At 47.2% G+C, this 21,961-nt stretch overlaps 2 protein-coding genes across 3 annotated transcripts in view; one reads left to right on the forward strand and one right to left on the reverse strand.

Moving 5' to 3' along the window:
* Positions 1-4,502: 4,502 nt before the first annotated feature.
* LOC135904005 (uncharacterized) lies at positions 4,503-9,031 on the reverse strand. Of its 2 annotated transcripts, none has more exons than XM_065434535.2 (2): positions 8,892-9,031; positions 4,503-7,646 (listed from the first exon to the last, which is right to left on the reverse strand). In XM_065434535.2, exon 2 carries the CDS (start codon positions 7,609-7,611, stop codon positions 5,428-5,430), a length of 2,184 nt encoding a protein of 727 aa, XP_065290607.1. In that variant the 5' UTR covers positions 7,612-7,646; positions 8,892-9,031; the 3' UTR covers positions 4,503-5,427. The 2 variants fall into 2 exon arrangements, with proteins under 2 accessions (XP_065290607.1, XP_065290606.1); XM_065434534.2 differs by lacking the exon at positions 8,892-9,031 and adding an exon at positions 8,251-8,453.
* Positions 9,032-9,197: 166 nt separating this feature from the next.
* The window catches only part of Chd64 (calponin 3), an 86,086-nt gene continuing 73,322 nt past the window's right edge, over positions 9,198-21,961 (forward strand). Inside the window, exon 1 of the mRNA XM_065434536.2 lies at positions 9,198-9,440. Within this exon, the coding sequence (XP_065290608.1) occupies positions 9,387-9,440 (54 nt within the window). The 5' untranslated portion in view covers positions 9,198-9,386. The remainder of the gene's footprint in view (positions 9,441-21,961) is intronic.

Consider the following 21,961-nt stretch of genomic DNA (forward strand, 5'->3'; position numbering starts at 1 on the left):
CGATTGTCCAGTCTGTCCAATACGGTCGAGTTTTTTTTCTCTGTGCACTCAAGCGAGAGCATTCACAAAGATGATATGCAATTGTCTCACTTGAAGACACATATTTGTTGCACTGAAGATATTTTGGTACCATTTGTTATTTCGCTGTGTAATTTCCTAGAGACGAGTGCCGACCACTGGCACATCTGTAGGTGTAGTACAGATTGGGTTACATGTAAGCAGATTTTTTATACAAGTGCTGCCCTGTGTGTGAGCTACTCAGAAAGACAGCAGCAAAAGCCATGGTCAGCAGTTTAGGAGGGTTCACCTAGAAAGTCTCGCCTTAAGAAAAGTAACAGGATTGCACTAACCGATTGCTTCATCAAGCGCTGTGTTCAGTGCCTTCAGTCAGCTTTTGTAACATTTCTGTAAGTGTATTGATGTGTATCTTGCAGCACTGATATGTTGTGCATCATCATCATCAGCCTGGTTACGCCCACTGCAGGGCAAAGGCCTCTCCCATATTTCTCCAACAACCCCGGTCATGTACTAATTGGGGCCACGCCGTCCCTGCAAACTTCTTAATCTCATCCGCCCACCTAACTTTCTGCCGCCCCCTGCTACGCTTCCCTTCCCTTGAGATCCAGTCCGTAACCCTTAATGACCATCGGTTGTCTTCCCTCCTCATTACATGCCCTGCCCATGCCCATTTCTTTTTCTTGATTTCAACTAAGATGTCATTAACTCGCGTTTGTTCCCTGACCCGATCTGCTCTTTTCTTATCCCTTAACGTTACACCTATCATTCTTCTTTCCATAGCTCGTTGCGTCGTCCTCAATTTGAGTAGAACTCTTTTCGTTAGCCTCCAGGTTTCTGCCCCGTAGGTGAGTACTGGTAAGACACAGCTATTATATACTTTTCTCTTGAGGGATAATGGTAACCTGCTGTTCATGATCTGAGAATGCCTGCCAAACGCACCCCAGCCCATTCTTATCCTTCCGATTATTTCCGTCTCATGATCCGGATCCGCCGTCACTACGTGCCCCAAGTAGGTGTATTCCCTTACGACTTCCAGTACCTCGCTGCCTATTGTAAATTGCTGTTCTCTTCCGAGACTGTTAAACATTACTTTAGTTTTCTGCAGATTAATTTTTAGACCCACTCTTCTGCTTTGCCTCTCCAGGTCAGTGAGCATGCATTGCAATTGGTCCCCTGAGTTACTAAGCAAGGCAATATCGTCAGCGAATTGCAAGTTACTAAGGTACTCTCCATTAACTTTTATCCCCAATTCTTCCCAATCCAGGTCTCTGAATACCTCCTGTAAAGATGCTGTGAATAGCATTGGAGAGATCGTATGTCCCTGCCTAACGCCTTTCTTTATTGGGATTTTGTTGCTTGCTTTATGGAGGACTACGGTGGCTGTGGAGCCGCTATAGATATCTCAGTATTTTTACGTACAACTCGTCTACACCCTGATTCCGTAATGCCTCCATGACTGCTGAGGTTTCGACAGAATCAAACGCTTTCTCGTAATCAATGAAAGCTATATATAAGGGTTGGTTATATTCCGCAGATTTCTCTATCACCTGATTGATAGTGTGAATATGATCTATTGTTGAGTAGCCTTTACGGAATCCTGCCTGGTCCTTTGCTTGACAGAAGTCTAAGGTGTTCCTGATTCTATTTGCGATTACCTGTTGTGCATATCCTCCTATAACTGTTTTATCAGTAACTTGAAGTTATAAAACGGTGCAGCACAAGATTAATCTTGAAATTGTAAAAATTTCATGCATTCATTCATGTGTATTAAGGGAAACGGGATATGCTTTCGATTAATGTGTCGTGCAGTATTGGCAAATCATTGGTCGATATAAAAAAAAGATTAGGTAAAAATTTAGCACTGCTTTAGCACATATATTTAGATAGTGATGACTGTGACATCCCTACAGCTGTGCACATCACTGGTGACCTTGTACACTCGTATATCAGTGACATTTCTGTAGTTCGTATCTCTTTTGCGACTTTGTGCACGCTGCAATGTGATCGCATACACTCAACACACCTCTAGTTTTCTTTTACATACCTCCAAAGTGGGTGAAGTATGCTTGCAATAATATAAAGAAATGCGTGACTGATGGTGGGATGGAAGCTCTGCAAGCTAATGTTTTAAACATTAGGCCACGATCGCACACATGCTTGTCTTGTGCCAAAGTTGCTGCTTGAAACATTTGGTATGCGCGTCACGTGCCAGTTTCTTGTATTCTTCCCTGGTGACAGCTACCACTTTGAGATGCTATGTTAGACTTCACTGCTTTCAAAATCTTTATCAGACAGATACCTACAAAGCGTGCGACGACCACCTATAACGCTATTGCATTGTGTACAAGGCTTTCATGGGGGAGCCAAAACGTAAAAAATGCTTTTAAATCATTTGGTTGGTGTCCTCGCCCCCTTCCTTTTCACTACATTGCTGTATGCCTCAGTGAAATGCAGTCAAGTTTCAGGCACAGTTCCCAGTACTGATTTCTCACTTCTGTAGGTAGATCACCATGCAGAGTGTTTCCTAGAGGACAGTCACGTTGCACAACTTTGCAGCATACAGCTACAAGCATCTGTAGTACTAGTTTAGTGCAGCACACTTATACTCCATGGTAAAGAGCAGCAGTAGAACACTTCACACTTAATTTTTCAGCTGAACACAAAGTGTGTTGTCAAACAAATTGCCTTTTTGTTTCATCTGCAAAGCTAGTCTTCCTCAGCACTGCTTAGTACATGATGGCTTTGTCTTCTTCTCTGAGTTGTAATATTTCGTTTTCACGTTCCGAATCTTAAGAAATTGGGCTACTAGAAGCATATCCGGCATATTTTGATTGAGCCATGAGCAGCTGTTTGTACAGCAAAAAGTTGGTTGCTGTCAGTACAAAGATGGGTGATAAATTCATGAGAGGTGAATACATGAGTGACAAATTCTGTGTTACAAACATTGTTTTCAAGTTGTTCAAAGGCTCCTAAGTTTGGTGCTCCGTAACAGTGTGTTGTCCTTCCATGGTAAAAAATTCATCATAGACGCAAAACCAAGCATGTAAGTAGTAAGAAGGAACGGCCAAACCAAGCCTATCTTGGACAAGATGGGTGTCAGCAGCCAAATTATCTTTGTAATATTCACCCTTACGTATTCTCATACTAAACTTGTTTTAGGAGCACATGAAAAAAAAATGTCGGACATTCAAACAAAAGTGTAGTGACAACAGCAAAAGGCATACTGCAGGGCACGAGATGTGACAAATTGAGATAAGGAGAACCGATTTTGTTAATCATGACCATATAATTACAACAGACAATGAAGCCAAGGAAGGCATCAGAGAAATTAGTTGTGGTTGAAATTGCAATGTAGAAAGTAATGAAAGGGAAATGGAAGTGGATGAAAATATAACATGTCGGCAGTGGGAGCCAAACCCACAACTTCTGTATTACACATGCTTTGCACTACGAATTGTGCTATGATGATGGCTATCAAACTGTCCGCTATCTTGGGTATTTATGTTTAACAGATCTAGCCCTAGGTGTGTTAGCCAGTGCCACTCAGAGCCGAACTGGGCAGATGTGAAACATCCTTTTTTGCCCGATCGCGTCATGTAACACGTGATCTTAGGAGAGCAGGCACGTGACTAATAAACCTTCGCATGCTGTCTAACGACGTCAAGGCTGCCAGATTCGAGACCCTCCCTATGAATCAATCTTGCCTGCTCGCTAACACTCCTAGGGCTAGATCTAGTAAACAAATACCCAAGTTAGTAGACGGTTAGATAGCTGTCGCTGTAGCACAATTGGTTATGCACAGCACGCGTAATGCCGAGGTTGTGTTCAGCTCCCACCGGCAACACGTTATCTTTTCATCCACTTTCATTTCCCCCCTTTATTATTTTTTACATTTCAATTTCAACCACAGGTAATTTCCCCGATACTTTCCTTGGCTTCACTGTCCGTTGTCTTGATAGGGTCATGATTAACAAAATCGAGCACCCCAGTTCCCCTTCTTCTCTTGTTTATTTATAGCAAAGGTCTCCAATCTGGCAGCCTTGATGTCATTAGGTAGCATGCAAGGGTTTATTTGCCATGCGCCTACTCTTCCAAGATCACGTGTTACGTGACGCCATCGGCCAAAAAAGGATGTTCCACATCCGTCCCGTTTTGCTCCGAGTGGCCCTGGCTAAAGCACTCCTAGGGCTAGACCTAGTAAACATAAATATCCGAGTTATTGGACAGCTTGGTAGCCATCACTGTAGCACAATTGACAGTGCAATGTACGAGTAATGCAGAGGTTTTGGGTTTGGCTCCCACTGGCAACACGTTACTTTTTCATCCACTTTCATTTCCCTTTCTTTATTATTTTCAATGTTTCAATTTTAGTTACAGCTTATTCCCCGATGCCTTCTTTGAGATGTGACAAAGTTATTTGGTGCCTTCTATGACACTCTTTGTTCACTCTGCATACTTAGACATCTCAAGATACACTTGTACAATTTTGCGCTCCTAGCTCATATTTATTACAGAATTGAAAATTGCCATGAACGCTTTCGAACAAGGTAATCCACAATTCTTACTTTTTTTTTTCAGCACTGCTTCCCACCATGCACTATATGTTCAGTAGAAGTGTATTTTGCAACTAACTACTGCTCGGCTTAATAAGTTCATCCTGCAGGTAATTTTCATGCTTGGTGCACTGCCTCCTTTTCACAAATTTCTGTGCCAGTATGCTGATTGCAGCACAATCCTGTGTTTTCTATTGTAATGGTCCATCAAAATTCATGGTAGTGGACATAAAAATAACATGAACACAGAAGGCATGACACTACTGCTGTGTATAATGGCAAATGCAAAGACAGAAAGACACATTAGACAAGGCTTGACAAGAATGTTGTGCTTTCAAATGTGCAACATGGGGTATCAGCTGACTGAAAGGCTTACATTACATGAAATGGCATACCACCAGCTTGTCGAAACAACTTCCATTTTGCTTGTTTCGTATAGTCTTCTGACAAGTCTTACCTAATCCAAATTTTAACAATTTAGGTAATTGACTGCACATCAGGTAAGGAGTCAGTAATGCAGTTGACAAACACCAATAAAAAAATGTCTTTAGCAGAACTTCCAAGTGAAATGTGCAAGAAATAGTGCCTACAAGAACATGAGGTAAGCAAAAGAATCTAATAAATATGGTAATTTCATACAACATAAATGACATAAGCAACTTCCTTCGGCTTTTTCAAAATTAATTTGTCAGTGAAATTCACAAGGAAATTTTTAATGAAGCTCACGGGACAACAGTAAGAATATTCAAGGAAGCAATGCTGCTGCTACTGAGCAATCTGTCATTGCAACAACTGCAATCCTCGCTAACCGGAGTGATAATGTACATTCTTTCCATCAAAAGTGAGTGTTCCCACACTAACCGGAGTGATAATGTACATTCTTTCCATCAAAACTGAGTGTTCCCACACAAAAAAGCACCGCTAGGTGAATCTCGTAACTACACACAGCTCCAAAATATTTGGTAACAGCTTCATGCAAGCTTGTGAAATTCTCTGAGTGAGTAGGACTAGCTTCAAGCCGTTTCTTAATGAACTCTGACAGCATGGACTCCATCTTACTGTACACATAGTCAGGTGAGGAATCAGAGCCATCGTCAATCATGCCTGCATCATTTGCTCCCTCAACATTCTCATCAACTGTGCTTGTCTGTTCTTGGGACTGTTTCTTAAACTTGGCTAAACTATTCGTGTTTTCAAGTGAAGTCGATGGTGCCGAAATCTCTGCTGCATTGCCACACAGCTGTACAGAGGAGGAGTTTCTCTGAGCTTCTGCACTGTCACCTACAAACTTTGTTGCTGAATCAGCAGAGTTGTTCAGTGCCAAACACACAAAAGAGCTGGATCTTTTCATAGTTACAGACTTTCTGCTGTCATTCTTCAACTCGGGAGCGCAGTTTTCTCCAAATGGCACCTCTTGAGGAAGCAACTCCATGCTGTGCGATGCTGGTATCAAAACAAGTGAGTGGGACCTCACTAGAGAACCAGACGTAGCCACACATTCCTTCAATTCACTTCGGCTCCCTGGTTTAGGCCATCTGTGCTGTAGTTGCAGTGGCTCTGGTGGGGTCAAGCTGCCTAAGGCAGGAGCTGGCACGTTTACTATCAGGGCTTGAAGATTTGGCATGTTATGTTCTGGTTGAATGGCACTTGCCAAGACAGGAGCCTCTTTTGCCTTCCTAGAATGCTTTGTGGAGGCTTTTTCTGGCATAGAAACAGCAGATTTTGAACTTGAAAATTTGGATTTTCCCGATCCTTTGTCCTTGCTCGCTCCAAAAACAGGTTTTCCACAGACAGACTTGATCATGTCAATGAGTTTTGTACAATCTAGAGCGCCATTGGTGAGCAATTCCTGTCCTGAATCAAGAATGGTGTGAAGCCTGTGTCGTACAGTAGACCCACAATAGGTCTTTACAGCCTTAGGGGCTTGCTCTGCACAGATACTCAAGAGATCAGGTGTCAGGTTTGGGGCATATTTTAGCAGCTGGGCAGCATAGTAGGCTGACAGGAGTTCTGGGGATCTTTTCGTTTCAACCTCCTCCCTGCCACACTTCAGTGAAACACAGTTGACTGTAGATAGATCAAACTTGTCGGGGTGCAAATGAAACAAATCAATGAGGTCAATGCCAGGAAAAACTCGGTTCATGTAGACTGAACACTCCTGAGGCACAGACTGTGTGCTGCAGAGGATGTAGTTGAAGCATATTGGGTTTGATGACATGGCACCTATGTCCTTCAACATTTCCATGAAGTGAATAGCAAGTAAGAGTTCCTCGGCACTACTCCACGCGTCATTCCACTTCTCATACTTCTTGCGAAGCCACACTTTTTCACGGGGCTGCCATTTGAATATATTGGGGTAAGAGTTCAAGACATCAATCAGCTTTGTTCTTGATCGATCACTGAAGTACTGCCTGAGGTCAGGAAGCCAAGTCTCCGTTCCCTCGTGCTGAAGCTGCTCCATGCTGAGCCCACTTGAACAGGTGAAAGCATTGCTTTTGTGTAAGCATTTCCTGAGGTGTGCAGCAATGCAGTTTGAAGCGGCAACAGGCCGCCTCAAGGACACGAAGCCTCGATCAGGTGATGTCATATGAAAGTGGGTAACATTGAGAGTAAAAAATATGTTGAGGCTGTTGCCATACGTCTTATGAAAGAAGAGTCTTGCATCGTGATCCATATATTGAATATACTTGGACAGAATGTGCGCTGAACATGGCTGCTCTTGTGTGGCTCCTATCTTCTGGAGAAGGTCTAGAAAGAACTGGACGATATCCAGGTTGTTTGGATTCACCAGAATGCTCACTGCATCAAAATGAGGTTGCAAACACACCTTGTTGTTGCTGGTGAAGACAAAGAAGTCTTTGTGGCCCCTTAAGAAACGTGCCAGTGCACCATTGTACTTGGAATTCGTGTAGTTGACCAGTGTGACTGGTGCATACTTCTCATATTTCTTGATTGTGTCATTTTGGGATACTACGAGGGCTCCACCAGCCCTCTTTACCTGAAGAGCAAAGAACTCGACCAGGCACCGTTCAAGAGCCATTTCAGCAGATGACCAATAATCAGCATTCAGCTTGCCTGCAAAATAAAATGTGAAGGAGAGCATTACAAATACAATAGTTTCTTACCTGCGCAGTGAGTGATACTATATGTAAATGAAGTTGAATGCATTTTATGTTCTTTTTTTTAAATACATCTTTTGGTGTGCCATTTTTGTCTCAAGTTACCTATTTATTTATGCTGTGCCCACAGTTCCAAGAATGCATTACAGTGGAAGGGTGGTGGAGGGTGGGGCTGCAATTTGCAAATAAATTATAATAATGTGATTTACGGTACGATTAGTGATGTCCTGAGTTCTGCACTAATCAAACGAATTTTCATCAGTTTTTTTTCCAGGTTTCCACTCTGTATGCAAAGTATCTCAGTTATGTTTTGAACTATATATATTATGCGATGTATCGATCCCGATCAGCGTGTTGTCGATGCTCGAGACAACCACTGCATTCTGAAACCCCCAACCCCAGAAAGAAAGAAAAAAGAAGGATCGAGCCCCCTCGGCTCGGCGGCGTCATTTGTCTGTCACGGCGAGCCGGTGCCAGTTGTCTGCATGTCATTATGCTTGTTATGAATTCTCATAACAAGCACAATGAATTAACTTAAATTGTCGGGATATAATTCTCACCTTGACGAAACGTGCCGATCGAACGTTGTCTTGTAGCAGCCTGCACAGTAACATGTCTAAAGTGTACTAGAATAGTCCGAAGTATCGACCAAAGTGTAAAGTTCTCGAATCTATGTTGGCGACGTTCGTAGAAACCACACCAAGCACGCATCTATGTTCGAAACTAGCGGTGTCATGCAAAATGAACTGCGGCGCCACTTACGTACGTATACGTGTAAATTCACCACACACGGATTTCGTATCGAACACTCGGCATTTGTGCACTATGCGAGGCAATTCATGCCAATCCCATTGCTATTTCATAAGAGATAAACAATTCACTCAAAATAACTAAATAACAAATTACTTTAGGATAAAACAAGATTTATTATTTCGTTTTCGTTCTGCCATCTGCACTCGCAGTTTGAAGTTACCACTGTGCTCCCGCACAGCTATGTGCCGTCAACTTGCGTAACGAAGTTTCTCCGTTTCATGTCTCATTGCGTGTGTGTTTCTTCTAAGTGCAATGGCATATGGTATATGTTGTAACCACACAATCGTGGTAAAAATTTCACCATACTAAACTTCAACCTACTAAACAAACCATTGCGGCACGACGAAACAGTTGCGAGACGAACTTCGTAAACAAATTTAGCGCCCACCTTGGCGCGACTGCGAGCTTTTCCGGTTGTAGAGCCGTAGTACCAGGCATATCAGCCAGCGTACCAGCTCAAACAGCAACAAAATTCATCTTTTCTTGGAGCTGGGAGGGGGCATATTGCACCAGCACCAGAAGTCGGCGAGGCCACTCAGAGACAGCAAGAGCAACAGCTTCCACGTCATGTTGAGCAGACGACGCCCATCGGCCCATCGGCCGGCTGTAGTTGCTATGGGAACGGGGAGCACGTGATTTTCACTCTCCTAGCTCTCCCAGTGCTTTCGTCGAGAGGAGCGGCGGCACCGGCGCGGCTCAGCACAGTTCCGGCGGTACACTTGATCAAGCCGATCAAACGCCAGGCGGTGTAGGCGGAATACGCTCGCTGGAGTGCCGTGTCGTCGTCTGCTGGGCGGCAAGGAAAGTTGCTACGTGAGCCCTCGCTCTTCTTACCGGTACCTTCAACCGCGGATAGAGTTCGTTTAGCGGAAAAGACGACAGGATGGCTGAACACCGTGCCACTAAATCCGGCCTCGCGGCCGAAGCTCACAGCAAGGTAAGCTTGTCCATGTTTTGATAGTAGCTCACTGGCGTATATGTTCCCAGCTCATCGCGGTTAGCGAACTGGAGACACCATTGTGCAGCATCAAGGCACGGCAGCTGGTCGCACTGCGCGTGCACCCAGCTACTCATTCTGTAACGCCAGGATCCACTTCAGTGGAAGATTCGGGAATTTTGTTCGTCATTCGCAGTATCCTGCTAAGTTTGCGTTATGCCCCATTCGTGTCGGATAAAACGTGTGATGAGAGAAGCGAAGCGGCTCTCCCGCGTTCCGGTCCGGAACCAAGCGAAGCTAACTCCAGGCTGTGTTGCTAAAGGAGAAAATCAACTGACATGTAGCGGCAGCCGCGTTCTCGCTGGCGAGTCGTGCAAATCGGTACCTGGCCATTCGCATCTGCTGGGTCGCCTTATCAGTGTCGCTATAGTTGACGCGGAGCGCGCCCGATTGACCGAAACCGCCGGTGAGTCGAAACAAGAGATAAAAGTTAACGAGGAAAAAAAAAAAACTGCAGGCAACCAGAGTAACAGTACAAGCGTGCTAATTACAAAACTGGCCATAGTATAGTAAAACGTTTGAACTTTTCAAGAATAGAAGGCATTGATTTTGACCATCTGGAATCTTGAGATAAGTTCAGGAAGTTAACACGGCAGTCTTGTCATGGGGGAAGTCGTAAACGGCCATAGCTGAAGTAAGCCCAAGGCGGAATGGAACCGTTTTCACTGGTGGCAGAAAAAGGAGTCATGAATTCGGGTCTCTTGCAGAGACCGTATAAGTGGGGCGGCACTGGACCAGGTCTGTGCAAATAAAGTGTACGGCAGCGCAGTTTTGTATCATCAGCAGCAGCCTATTTTGTGTACACTGCAGGACGAGGGCCTCTCCATGCGATCTCCAATTACCCCTGTCCTGCGCCAACCGATTCCAACTAGCACCCGCAAATTTCCGAATTTCGTCGCACCACCTAGCCTTCTGCCGTCTTCTACTGCGCTTCCTTTTTCTTGGTACCCATTCTGTCACCCTAATGGTCCAAGGGTTATCTAAGCTCCGCATTACATGACCTGCCCAGCGCCTTTTTTTTTTTCTCTTAATGTCTATTAGAATATCGTCTATACCCGTTTGCTGTCTGATCCAATGATCCAAACCGCTCTCTTTAAGAAAATTAATATTGCCCGTGGGATGCCAGTGATTATCCCCCTATATCCAACAAACCGCCAGAAAAAGCGATGGTGAAATTCAGGTGATGATTACACTGACGATTTTGCCGTGTCGATCTGCAGACCGGGTACGTAACAGGGCCGTCGAGGAATGTTCGCGCGATCCAGTCGCCATTTCATTTGGAGGGACACCAGAGTGAGGTGATCACTTTAGTTCTGTTAGTAAAGTACGATTCCACAGGAGTTCACTGTCGCCGTAAGCGGAGACTTGGCGAGCCAGCAAGAAATGCCGTGTGGAGACGCCTCTTTGAAGTTCCCGTAGTATACAGCGCCCTTTGGCCTCAGGTAGTACTTTCGCAACCTCTGTTCGGTTGTTAATGGAGGATGGCATCGCGCTCTATATGTGAAGAAAACTTCGCCTGTGTGTGTGTGTAACAGGCGAAATACAAACAGCAAGACATTACAGAAATGCACACATTAAAATATTAAGACATCCGTTACATCGCAATGAACTTGGGCGGGACATTCAATAACGTCGGCGTTACCTTTTTTTTTTCTTTGCCGCCAGTAAACTCCTTTCCGCCACACTTAATTCTTAAAACAAACCTTGTAACGTAATTCAGTGGCGACAACCACGCCCACCTCGGGAGCCGCACGCGGCACGTATACGCCGGATGGCCGGTGGCGTTCGACCCGCTGTGCGGCGGCTCAGTCGCGGCGCATTCCGCCGCCCAGGTGGTCCAGCCCGCGTGCCGACAGCGGCTGAAGACAAATCTCCTCGTGCACATCCTTGCACGGTGAATAAACACGGGCGGTCGAAATTAACCCGCAGCCACCCACTACGGCTTATCTTAGCCTGTAGCACCAAACAGGAGCACTGCATTAGTTCAGACCCAAGAAACTATTCTGTAAAAACTCTTCCATGCCAGCGGTCTTGCGCGCGACAAGCGATGGAGATGGTGGTCGCGTTCGCTCGTCGCCTCGCACCCCATGCGAGCGATGACTTCGAGCGACGTCGCCCCAGTGTTGCCGGTATGAGGGCAGCAATATAGGCGCCGAAACTAGCGTAACGCGTGCTTTATTAAATTAAGTTGACGTGTTTTACTGTAAAAAGCAGCATAAAATATTTGTGAAGGTCTCGCAGTAGATTCTTAAGGCTAAACCCCGTGAGGGCAACTTTGTGCGCGACAGCAGCTTCGAGCGACGGATCGGGCCGTCGCTTGAACAGATCGCTCGGTCTTGTCGCGCGATCGCGCCGTGGTTGTTTAGTGGCTGTGATGCTGGACTGCTAAGCACGAGGTCGCGGGATCGAATCCCGGCCACGGCGGCCGCATTTCGATGGGGGCAAAGTGCGAAAACGCCCGTGCACGTAGATTTAGACATACGTTAGAGAACCCCAGGTGGTCTAAAATTTCGGAGTCCCCACTACGGCGTCCCTCGTAATCAGAAAGTGGTTTTGGCACGTAAAACCATACGGAGGTCAAGAAAATCACCCTTAAAACGGATAACGCCTGCAGGATGATCAGACGCCTGGCAGGAGGACACAAGGGCGTGAAAGAAGATAACCTCATCAGGTTAATCAACTCTTTCGTGCTCTGTCATATTTCATACGCCGCTGCCATGTACAACTGGACGCAGGTTCAACTCAAAAAGCTTGTCTCAGCGATCAAGAAAGTTGTTAAAAGCGCATTGGGGCTCCCAATTCGAACCAGCACTGCAAAATTGCTCAACTTAGGAATACACAACACGACCATGGAGATCGCGGAGGCTCAAGAAACATCACAAATAGCGAGACTATCTACAACCAGCACGGGAAGATCAATCCTGGACAAGATCATGATCAACCCGATTACGGATCCAGCACAGTACACTAAGGTTAATCAAGAATTCGCAGACAACATAATTGTCGCACCGCTACCCAGGAATATGCACCCAAAGCATAACATCAACAGGAGAGTTTCACGAGCCTGGGCGTTAATCAAGAAAATGGATAAAGGGGGCAGAGGAGCCTGATTTGTTGATTCGGCTGCCTACAACGATCGAACTGAGTTCGCGGCGGCGATAGTGGATCACCAGGGCAATTGCACCAACTGCGCCGCGGTCTACACTAGCAAACCTGAAGTCGCTGAACAAGTTGCCATTGCATTGGCACTAACAGATAATAGATTTACAGAAATTTATAGCGACTCGAAAACAGCTATTAGAGCTTTCAATAGGAGAAAAATTGCCCCACAGGCTGCGAAAATAATTAACAAAAGGCAAACAAATGTTACACGTTACATTTATTGGTTCCCGGCGCACCTTGGTTCACTTAATGGTATTCCTGTCAATCCAAATGAATCGGCCAACAGCGTCGCCCGCGACCTTAGTCCGGGCCGCTTTTACATATGGTTTTGATTCTGCTGGATTGGAGAACTTACAGTGAGATACGCTCATTACATACAATAAAATTACAAAACATTACTACATGGGAAGGAGGGAGTTTCCACCCCCTCACTATAGACTAACAGAGCACAAGCAGTTACACTTAGGCAATTACAAGCATAGTCTTATTATTCACCTGCACAAATAAAGGAATGGTATGACATTGCAGACATGAATATTATATGCAAATCATGCAAAAAGGAGATATGCACGCTTGAACGTATGCTCTGGGAGTGTGGGTCGCTCGGCCCTGGCATTTCCCGGAATCGGTTTTTAGGAATGATCAGATCTCCAGATCATATCCCTCAAGTCCTGGCTGTCCAGTACGCCCGTGATAGGGCTAGGAGGCTTGACCTCCCGGTCCCAAATGGGACTAGCCAGGCAGGTGGCTACACCTTGTACAGGACAAGAATAAAGTTCTTTTCCTCCTCCTCGTCCTCCACGTAAAACCCCATCATTTACTTAAGCAATGCAGATCACGATTATTCTTGTGTGGCAAATATACACTCCAAAGGGAGTACATTTGTATAAGAGTGTAATCAGTACTGTAAGTGACTGCAAATATTTTTCTGCCCATGAGGCAAAATCATTAAAAAATGCCGACGCTCGTTTCGCTTTTCAGTGAAACTTGGCTTTGACCAACTGTGGAAGAGGGACAGACCGGATCCGATGTTTTTTCACGGACAGCCGCTCAGGTGTGAACGGCGGCGAGTCGCTGTCGGTTACCGCCGCACTTTCCTCGCGCACACGAGGGGGAAAGAGAGAGGTTCTTGTTGGGGAAGGAAATAAATGGGGTAAAGTGCAGCACAGTAACTGTCTCTCAGGTGAGGACACCTCAACCGCACTGCACAAGAGGGATAGGGAATAGAAAGAAGGGAATAGAAAGAAGGGTGATATAGACGCGGCGGCGGCTGCCCAGACAGTGCGCGGGCAGGTTGTTGGATTCGCTTGTAAGGCGCGGTGACGCTCCTAGTCGCAGTGAAGCAGCAAAGCTTCCTGTGCCGCGATAGCCGCGTCGCACATCCGTCGGATGTTGCTGTCGATGGCTGGGCACTGGTCAAGTACGGCACGAAGTGCAGCCGCGAGAGCGGCTATGATCGCGTCCCTGGGGTCGCTGTTTGGTGCGGTTTGTGTGCCGCGTGACGACTCGGGAGCGGCCGTCTGGGTGTTTCGGCCACGCAGGGCGTCACTGTAGGATCGGCCCTGCGGGGCGCGAGCTTCCTTCGAAGGTGTGGCTAGATGCGGCTCGTGCGATGTGTCGCCGGCCAGCTGAAGCGCCTTCTTCCTCGAGAGGGGTCGCTCGGACGAAGACAACAGCACGGCCGCCTTCCTTTCACGTTGCCACTCCGGACAGCTCGGCTCTGTCGAGGGATGTCGACCACCGCAATTCACGCAGCGTGCCTTCTCCGCGGGGCAGCCTCCTGTAGGGTGCGACTCACCGCAGCGGAGGCAGCGGGCGTCGCGGAAACAGGTGGCGCCGGCGTGTCCGAAAACGCCGCAGCGGTCGCACTGTAGCGGTCGAGGAAGTCGGGCACGAACGGCGCGCAACTGCTTGAAAAGCCGCACGCTTGGAGGCACGACACTCCCGACGAAAGTGATGGTGACGCCGGCGCCACTCCGCGAGCACGACAGCACCGCGACGGGCGCCTCCAGGTTCTCGCGCACTGTGCGGGCGTCGAAAGAAGGGTCGACCCCATGGATGACACCCACACAGGAGTTGTTGTGGAGAGCCTTGGGGCGCACCGTCACGCCGCCGAGGTCGCACACGTCAAGGAGGGGCGCCAAGTCGGCGCCGCGAATCACGTCTGCAGCCACCACATTCCGGCGGAAGTTGACGCGAACGCGTCTCACGCCCGGCACAGAGGAGAGCTGCGCAGCGATACCGTCCCGTGTGAGTGCGAGGAAGGTCGCCTTGCGCCCGGTGGGACGGTAGAGGACCGTGACGTCGGTATCGCGGGCGACGCCGTCGTCAACGGGTGGGGCGAGCGGCTCAAAGTCGACGAGCCGTCGGCGACGGCGTCTCCTTCGTGCGGCTTGTTTTTGCTGCGCCGCTGCCGGCTGGCAGGCTTGGGCATCCTCGGCGGCCGCAGGCAGCAGCGGAGGATTTTCCTGATTGCGCTCCCTCGATCCCCCGGGAGCTGGAGCAGGTGTGGGCGCACTCGGCCGGCTCTCGTTGGGCGAGGGGCCGTCAGCTGGTCTGTCGTCGTCGACGGGAGCAGCCACCGCCGCCGAGCGTGAGCCCTCCCCCGCCGCAGGAGCGGCGGGCGCGATGTTGGAGAGTGGGGGCGACGCGCAGGCCGCCGGCGACGACAGTGATGGGGTATCCAGCCGGAAAGGACTTGCCTCGGGCGAGGCCGTCGCGTCCATACAGGAGGACGAAGTGTCGGCGCCAATCATACTTGCGGTTGGCAAGAAGAAGCTGCCGGCACTCTCGTCGGTGTCGCCCAACGACGCGCAGCTAGGACCGTCGTCGGTGGAGGCAGCCGAAGTGGGGGCCTCTGTGCTGGTGTCCGTTGAGGCGGACAGTGCGGCGTCGTGGCCGCTGGGACTCGTCTTCTTCCGCACATCAAACGGAAAAGCGCGGAAGGGAGCGTCCGTGGATGATGGGGCGCGCGCGGTCGGCGTCCCACTCTCGCGCGACGGCGGGCATGACGGCGAGGAGTCCGCCGAATCAGCCGACAGCGCACGCAGCGCGCGAGCCTTCAGCCCGCGCTTCCAACGTAACGCGGGAGGCGATGCGCCGGTGCGTGGTTGTTGTCCACGCGGCTGGTGCTGCCGGGCCCGTCGGTGCTCCGAGTCGTTGAGGCCAGGAGTTGTCTTCTTCGGCCTCTTCCGTTGCTGCTGCTTCGGAGCGTCACCCATGGGATGGGGCCTCCGTGTAGCAGCGCGGCTCAGGCAATCGAGCCGGCTGCCGTGCGAGCCCTGAAAAGGGCTGCGCTCGTAAGCGCGGACGAAGGAGGAGACGCACGCGCGCAAGTAGTGGCGGGCGAGCCGTAGTCGTCGGAGCGAGGGGCGATGCGACCGCTCGCTTCGAAGGTCCGGGAGCGTCTCCACGAGGGGGAAAGCTGTGGCGCCGTTACACTGGTCCTCTGTGACCTTTAGCGACTCTTGTACAGCTGTGTACGTTCGTTAGCAAAGGAAGGCACGTCTGCCTCCTTTACTAACGCTTGCGTAACAAGTTCGATAACGTTAGCTCGCACTCTCGCGGCGTATACCTGAATCAAGGCGCAACCTCGACGTCTTCTCGGACACGAATGAGAGAGCGTGCTCCTCGCTTAGCGCGGCTTGCATGGGCTCTCTGTAGCGTCATTTACGGGCGTCAAAATATAGGCACGGCTACGTCAGGTGGCGTACCCCCCACGTAAACGGGAATTTAGAGTCACTGGTGACTCTACGGGAATTGCATCACGAGCGCCAATTTCTCCCCTGCTGCTTGGTAGGCCAAACTTCCAACAGAAACAACATAAAGAAATCAAGCATGCTGCCATGGCAACGGTTTCGTTGATGCGCGAGGTGGAAACGCCATCGTGCTTGTCGTCTGCTATGCACTCGACGGGCACACGGCTTTCTCTGCGGGCGCCGGCGGAAGCCAACGCCGCTTGCATTTAATCATTCAGATTGTTTTCCGCTTTCAGATCTTGTTTTCAATACCCTTCGTGTTCTAGTTTTTCTTTTCATAGTCGCAACATATGGGCAACGCATCTGTGTAAAAATTTATCTTTTTTCTGTTCAAGATGCCCGAGCCAGTATTGCATGCGGCACGGCTATTTTGTTTCGGCAAAACATAGGTAGGCAGGAAAATGTAGTTTATTCACTGTTTTTTATTAGCAGCCTATCGCACAGCAAGGCATTTAATCCACAGCACAATAATGTAGAACTGAGTATCTCCTTAGTCAGTATACAAATGGGCGCATTCTGTACTGCGATCATACATACATGGGACAGCTTCCTACAATTTCTAATAGCCAGAAAATTGCTACAGAGGCCATGTTTGCTTGCCGTGCACAACACAACTCTAATAAAGCAATTGTTTGTCGGGACAGTTACTTGTGAATAATAAAAACGATTGTCAAGAGTAGCCGATCCACATTTTTCGCATGCCAGTAAAAACTTCCTTTTTTTATTCAATACAACGGGTGTGTACTTGCTAGTCCAAAAACATGCTCTACATAGTCAATTTTCTGCATAGCTCTCCTTGTGCTAATGTGCCGATAAATATTCCGCAAATTATATTGAAAATGTGTCGAGTTTTTTTTTTCATATGTGGTTTTGTTCAGCAATATAGCGTGCAAGACCAATAGAGCGTCATTCAGATCTGTAACATTGCATGCGGACAAGGTATCATTGCGAAATTCCTCGCGAGCATATTGCAGATGTTTCTGAAAATGTGTAATGCACTTCGCTTGTTTATCGTCATCTTGTCATAAATGGCACATTTCCAACTAACAGGAAGTAACCTGCTCAGAACAGTTCTTTTGAATGGTTTTCAAGACCTTCCTCTAATACGGTGAACGTACATTATGCACTTTCATTAACAGAGCCCATAAACTCAGTTTCGTGCGACTTGTTTGGAGCATAGGACAGGTGTCAGAGCTACGTTAGGAGTTTCACCATAGGCTGGAGGTCATTCCTCGTGAGAATTTCGGTATCAGCACGATAAAAACAAGTAGACCTCATATTTTTACTTTTCGAAGGTATTTGACCGCGTGTGACACCCTAAACTTGCTAAACTAGAACTAACTTTGGGAAGCGGCCCTATCATTGATTGGATTAAAAACTATCTTAGTAATCGCAAACAATTTGTTGAAATTAACAACGAGATGTCCGCGACAACTAACGTTACATCAGGAGTACCCCAAGGAAGTGTCTTAGCCGAAGTGTTTTAGCCCCAGTGTTATTCTTAATCTTTATTAACGACTTACCAGCATATGCTTCACAGAATATCAAACTTTTTGCAGATGACTGCGTTCTTTTCCAGGAAATTAACTGCCTCATGACCATAGAACATTAAATAACGCCATAGCAGCAGTCTCCCAGTGGTACATGAACTGGCAGATGGATATCAATCTAAAGAAGTCCGTTCTAGTATATATAACCAGAAAAAAAAAACATACATCAGCCTTCCAGTACACCCTTAACAACATTCCTCTTGCATCTGTTCATGAGCATGAGTACCTTGGTGTGACACTAACATCTGACTTCAGGTGGGATTCTCACGTTAACAATATCACATCAACCGCAATAACACAGTTATTCTTCATTAACAGACGCCTTAAACTAGCACCATCTGAAACAAGGTTACTCGTATATAAAATACTTATAAGACCGGTTCTAGAGTACGCCAACACCGTTTGGTTCCCGTTTACTAACAAGCTGATTAAAAAACTTGAAGGGGTACAGCGAAAAGCGCTGAGATACATATATAATAAACATTCCATCACAGACTCGCCAACAGCATTGCTGAAAGGGCAGAACTTCTAACCATAGATAAGAGCCAAGCTTGGTAGACTAAAAATCATGTATACATACACGTATACATGTATACGTTTTCACATGTATATATACACAATCAACTCAAACTGCCTATTATGAAATACATATCAACGTCCTCGAATAGATTAACTCGTCATAAACTCATACACACATTAATCGAATTTTCATTCCGCACTGATATTTTCAAATACTCATTTTTTTCCGAGGGCGACACGCGAATGGAATAACCTTAACACAGGTATCATTGACAGCTCATCCTTAGATACGTTTGGTACCCTTATTGCTGATCAACTATACGTATTGCAGCAATAATTCTTCTCATTATTTACGTAGTTCTTTGTTGCCTTGTTATTTTAATGGTGTTTGTGCTTGAATATAATTACGGCAATGATGCAATATATTTCTTTTCTTGTTGGCATTTTTGTAGCCTTGATTGTTGCGTGACTGTTATTACCTCAATACTGACCCTGTAACTGGTTTCTGCAACTGCAATTATTGTTGTCATATCCTCTTCGTGCTTGTTATTCTCTTGTATAATGACGTAATCAAATTGTTATATGCGCAGATTTTTTATTGTATAAATTTAAGTATGTAACACCTCATACCATGTTCCTATGTATCACATACAGCCATTCCTGTTGCAATCTCTGATGGGATTCACAGTATCAATAAATGAAATGAAATAAGGAGGCGAAACCGTTTCGACTTTTCTAGAACACTCGTTTCTGGCACAGCATGCTTTCTTTGCTTATTAGAAGTATTCGTGGCTTTGCCGAAATGAGCCCCCCCCCCCTCTCCCACTTTTGCTATATTAGTGGAAACACTGAAGCGAGGAGTGTCGAGCAACATGAGTAGTACTTGCACAACTTTAGCAAAGTAGGCTCATGCAGATTCTAGCATCCCAGGATCCGTGCGTGGCAGCTGTGCAATGATTTTGCGAGTGGAGGGTGCAAGTGTGGGAGCAATGATCGTCTGCACAGAGGCAACACGCTGCGCGATGTTTATGCTGATATCTAAGTGTGCGGAAATATATTATAAAGACAGGCTAATCAGGAGACCGCCTTAAGAACTATCAGAAATACAAAAAAATTAAAATGGAGTCTGGAGTCTACGATAAAGAGAAAAAATATACAGCGCCAGGCATTCATATTTGCTCACATCACATGCGATAGCTCGGGGCAACATCGCCAACATGCATACAAACAACCGGTGTAAAACCTTTTCCCAGTAAGTGTGCAGATTACGGCAGTTGAATGACGACTCAGTTCTCATGTGAACTGTTGATAAAGTATTGAAAATGTTCCACTTCAAAGAAATGCTGTTTGCAGCTTCTTTCCACACCGAACCCCTATCTTCACCACTTTTTCTTCAATAAATAAGGGACTGGAATCTTGCGACTCTTTTTGTCTTAGTTCCTTCCGCTACACGCACATACACATAAGCACTCCATGCATGTGCACTGAATATCTCGAAGTAGCGAAAACCAAGCAATGCTAGCAAAGTAGTACTTTCAATCCACGCAGGTCAGCTCTGATTATACTTGGTTGCAGGATTTCAATAGAAATATATGCCTCCAAAATTTAATAAGCAAGGTTCCAAGTTTTATTGCTGCTATATATTCATCTAGCATGTTAAGCACTGCTGGTTTTTTAATAGCCGGCGGAGAATACCAGACAGTTTTTTAGCTAGTTTTCCTGATCGATGAAAGTTTTTTCATTCATTTATTGTTGAGGATTATGTAAGTGGGCGTTTTATTTGGCTTGATTTTTCTACAAAGTGCCCATAAGAGGAAAACTACGAATGGTTAAGCGCTGTTGGGCGACTGAGCGTCGGAATTTTCGCTCCCGAAGAATATGTGCTGTAAAGCGGCAAACCAAGCTGAACACGGCAGCGTGCGACAAGAACGGGCTTCGCCGCGTCGTGTGCTGTAGCGCCAAGCGAGGCGCGGCTTTTTACCAACGTGAATTCGCTCATTGTCAGCCAGAACTGTTCGGCTTGTTAGTTTAGCCAATAATCGGGAACATCGCGCACCGCAGACGAGCGACCGGTAACGGGAAACATCCGACGTGGAAGAGACAGCGCTCGCCGTGCTCATAGCACTGGAGTCGTGCCGAGTAGGAAAATAATTACCTACAGTAGCACAGATTCGCAAGCACTGGGCCTCTTCGATTATCAGTCTCCAACAGTCCTGGACTACTTGGGACTGCTGTCCCGCATTCGATTTTCTCATGGAGGAAGGAAAGCGTAGGACAGGCCTCGGCCAGCCTAGACTTGGCGAAAATGTGGCGGAAGCCACGTGCTGTTTTTCGCAAAGGAGCACTGGGACAAGTACTCCAAACGTCAACGTTGCCATAGCAACCGCGCGCCTGAAGCTCTCGCTGCTGCTTTCGGTCTCTGAAAAGTGAGATTTTTCGGCCCGTGTCTCTGTCGTAGAGAATTGTGTTGGCGAGACAAGATGACTTTGCAGTGCGATGTGTAAGCTTGACAGTTGTTTTGGCTCTCTGAGCATGGATGTCAGCCAGCGACAGCCAGTCCAGTAAATCGCGGCGTGGGTCTTCGTCATCTTCTTCAACGTGCCACGGAAAAATACTGGAGCGCGTCTGCTTCACTAAAACTGTAACAGAAGTTTCGTAGGCTTTGTTCTGACGCTCGTCAGCAGCACACACTTCCGGCGACTCGTAGCAATGTAAGTTAAAAGCCTATCTGCTCCGGCGAGCTTATAGGAGGCGCAAAGGCAGATGGCACACCAACGTGGCTGCACTTCCGGCTTCGAAAACATGACGTCAGGGCCTCTACTATTTTGTTTCTTTCCTCCATTGATTTTCTCAAACAGCTTCGGAAACTCCGCCCACCAGTCCGAGAGCGGCCACAATCGCGTTCGTTTTTCACGGACCGGAAGTCGTGGACTTGGAGCCGTCAGCAGATTTTTGCTCGCGCAAGCAGCGAGCAGACGTCTGCAAGGTGCATGTACACATTGTAGCGAAGGTGACATAGAAGCCCATACGTCCTGCAATGACGGCTTGGATGGATGCTATGAGCGTCCCCTTTGAAACGGGGTGGTTGGTTGCGCCACCAAGCCCTTATTATATTGCCTATAATGTACTACCTAGGTTAAAGAAAGAAAAAAAGGAACACTATGAACTTCCACTACCAAATTTTCTGACCCCCTATGGCGAACATTGCTTTTGTTCGTCTCAGTTTTTTTGCGTTTTCCTACTTCCACCAATCTTCCGATCGCCTGTTACTTTATCTCTATTGCGGGCATGCTTACTAACCCCCTGCTCTCGCTGAACACGATAGCTTCAAAGAGGCCAGTGGTTCCTAAATCGACCCCTGGGCAGATATCTTCATTCTACTGAAACATTCTCCATCGTTTCTCCATCGTTTCCCTAGCCTTACCGCAGCAAGCACATGCTCCTTCTTACTTCTCGCTTTATATGAGCGTGT

The sequence above is a fragment of the Dermacentor albipictus genome, chromosome 5 (assembly GCF_038994185.2).
Source record: "Dermacentor albipictus isolate Rhodes 1998 colony chromosome 5, USDA_Dalb.pri_finalv2, whole genome shotgun sequence".
Lineage (NCBI taxonomy): Eukaryota > Metazoa > Arthropoda > Arachnida > Ixodida > Ixodidae > Dermacentor > Dermacentor albipictus.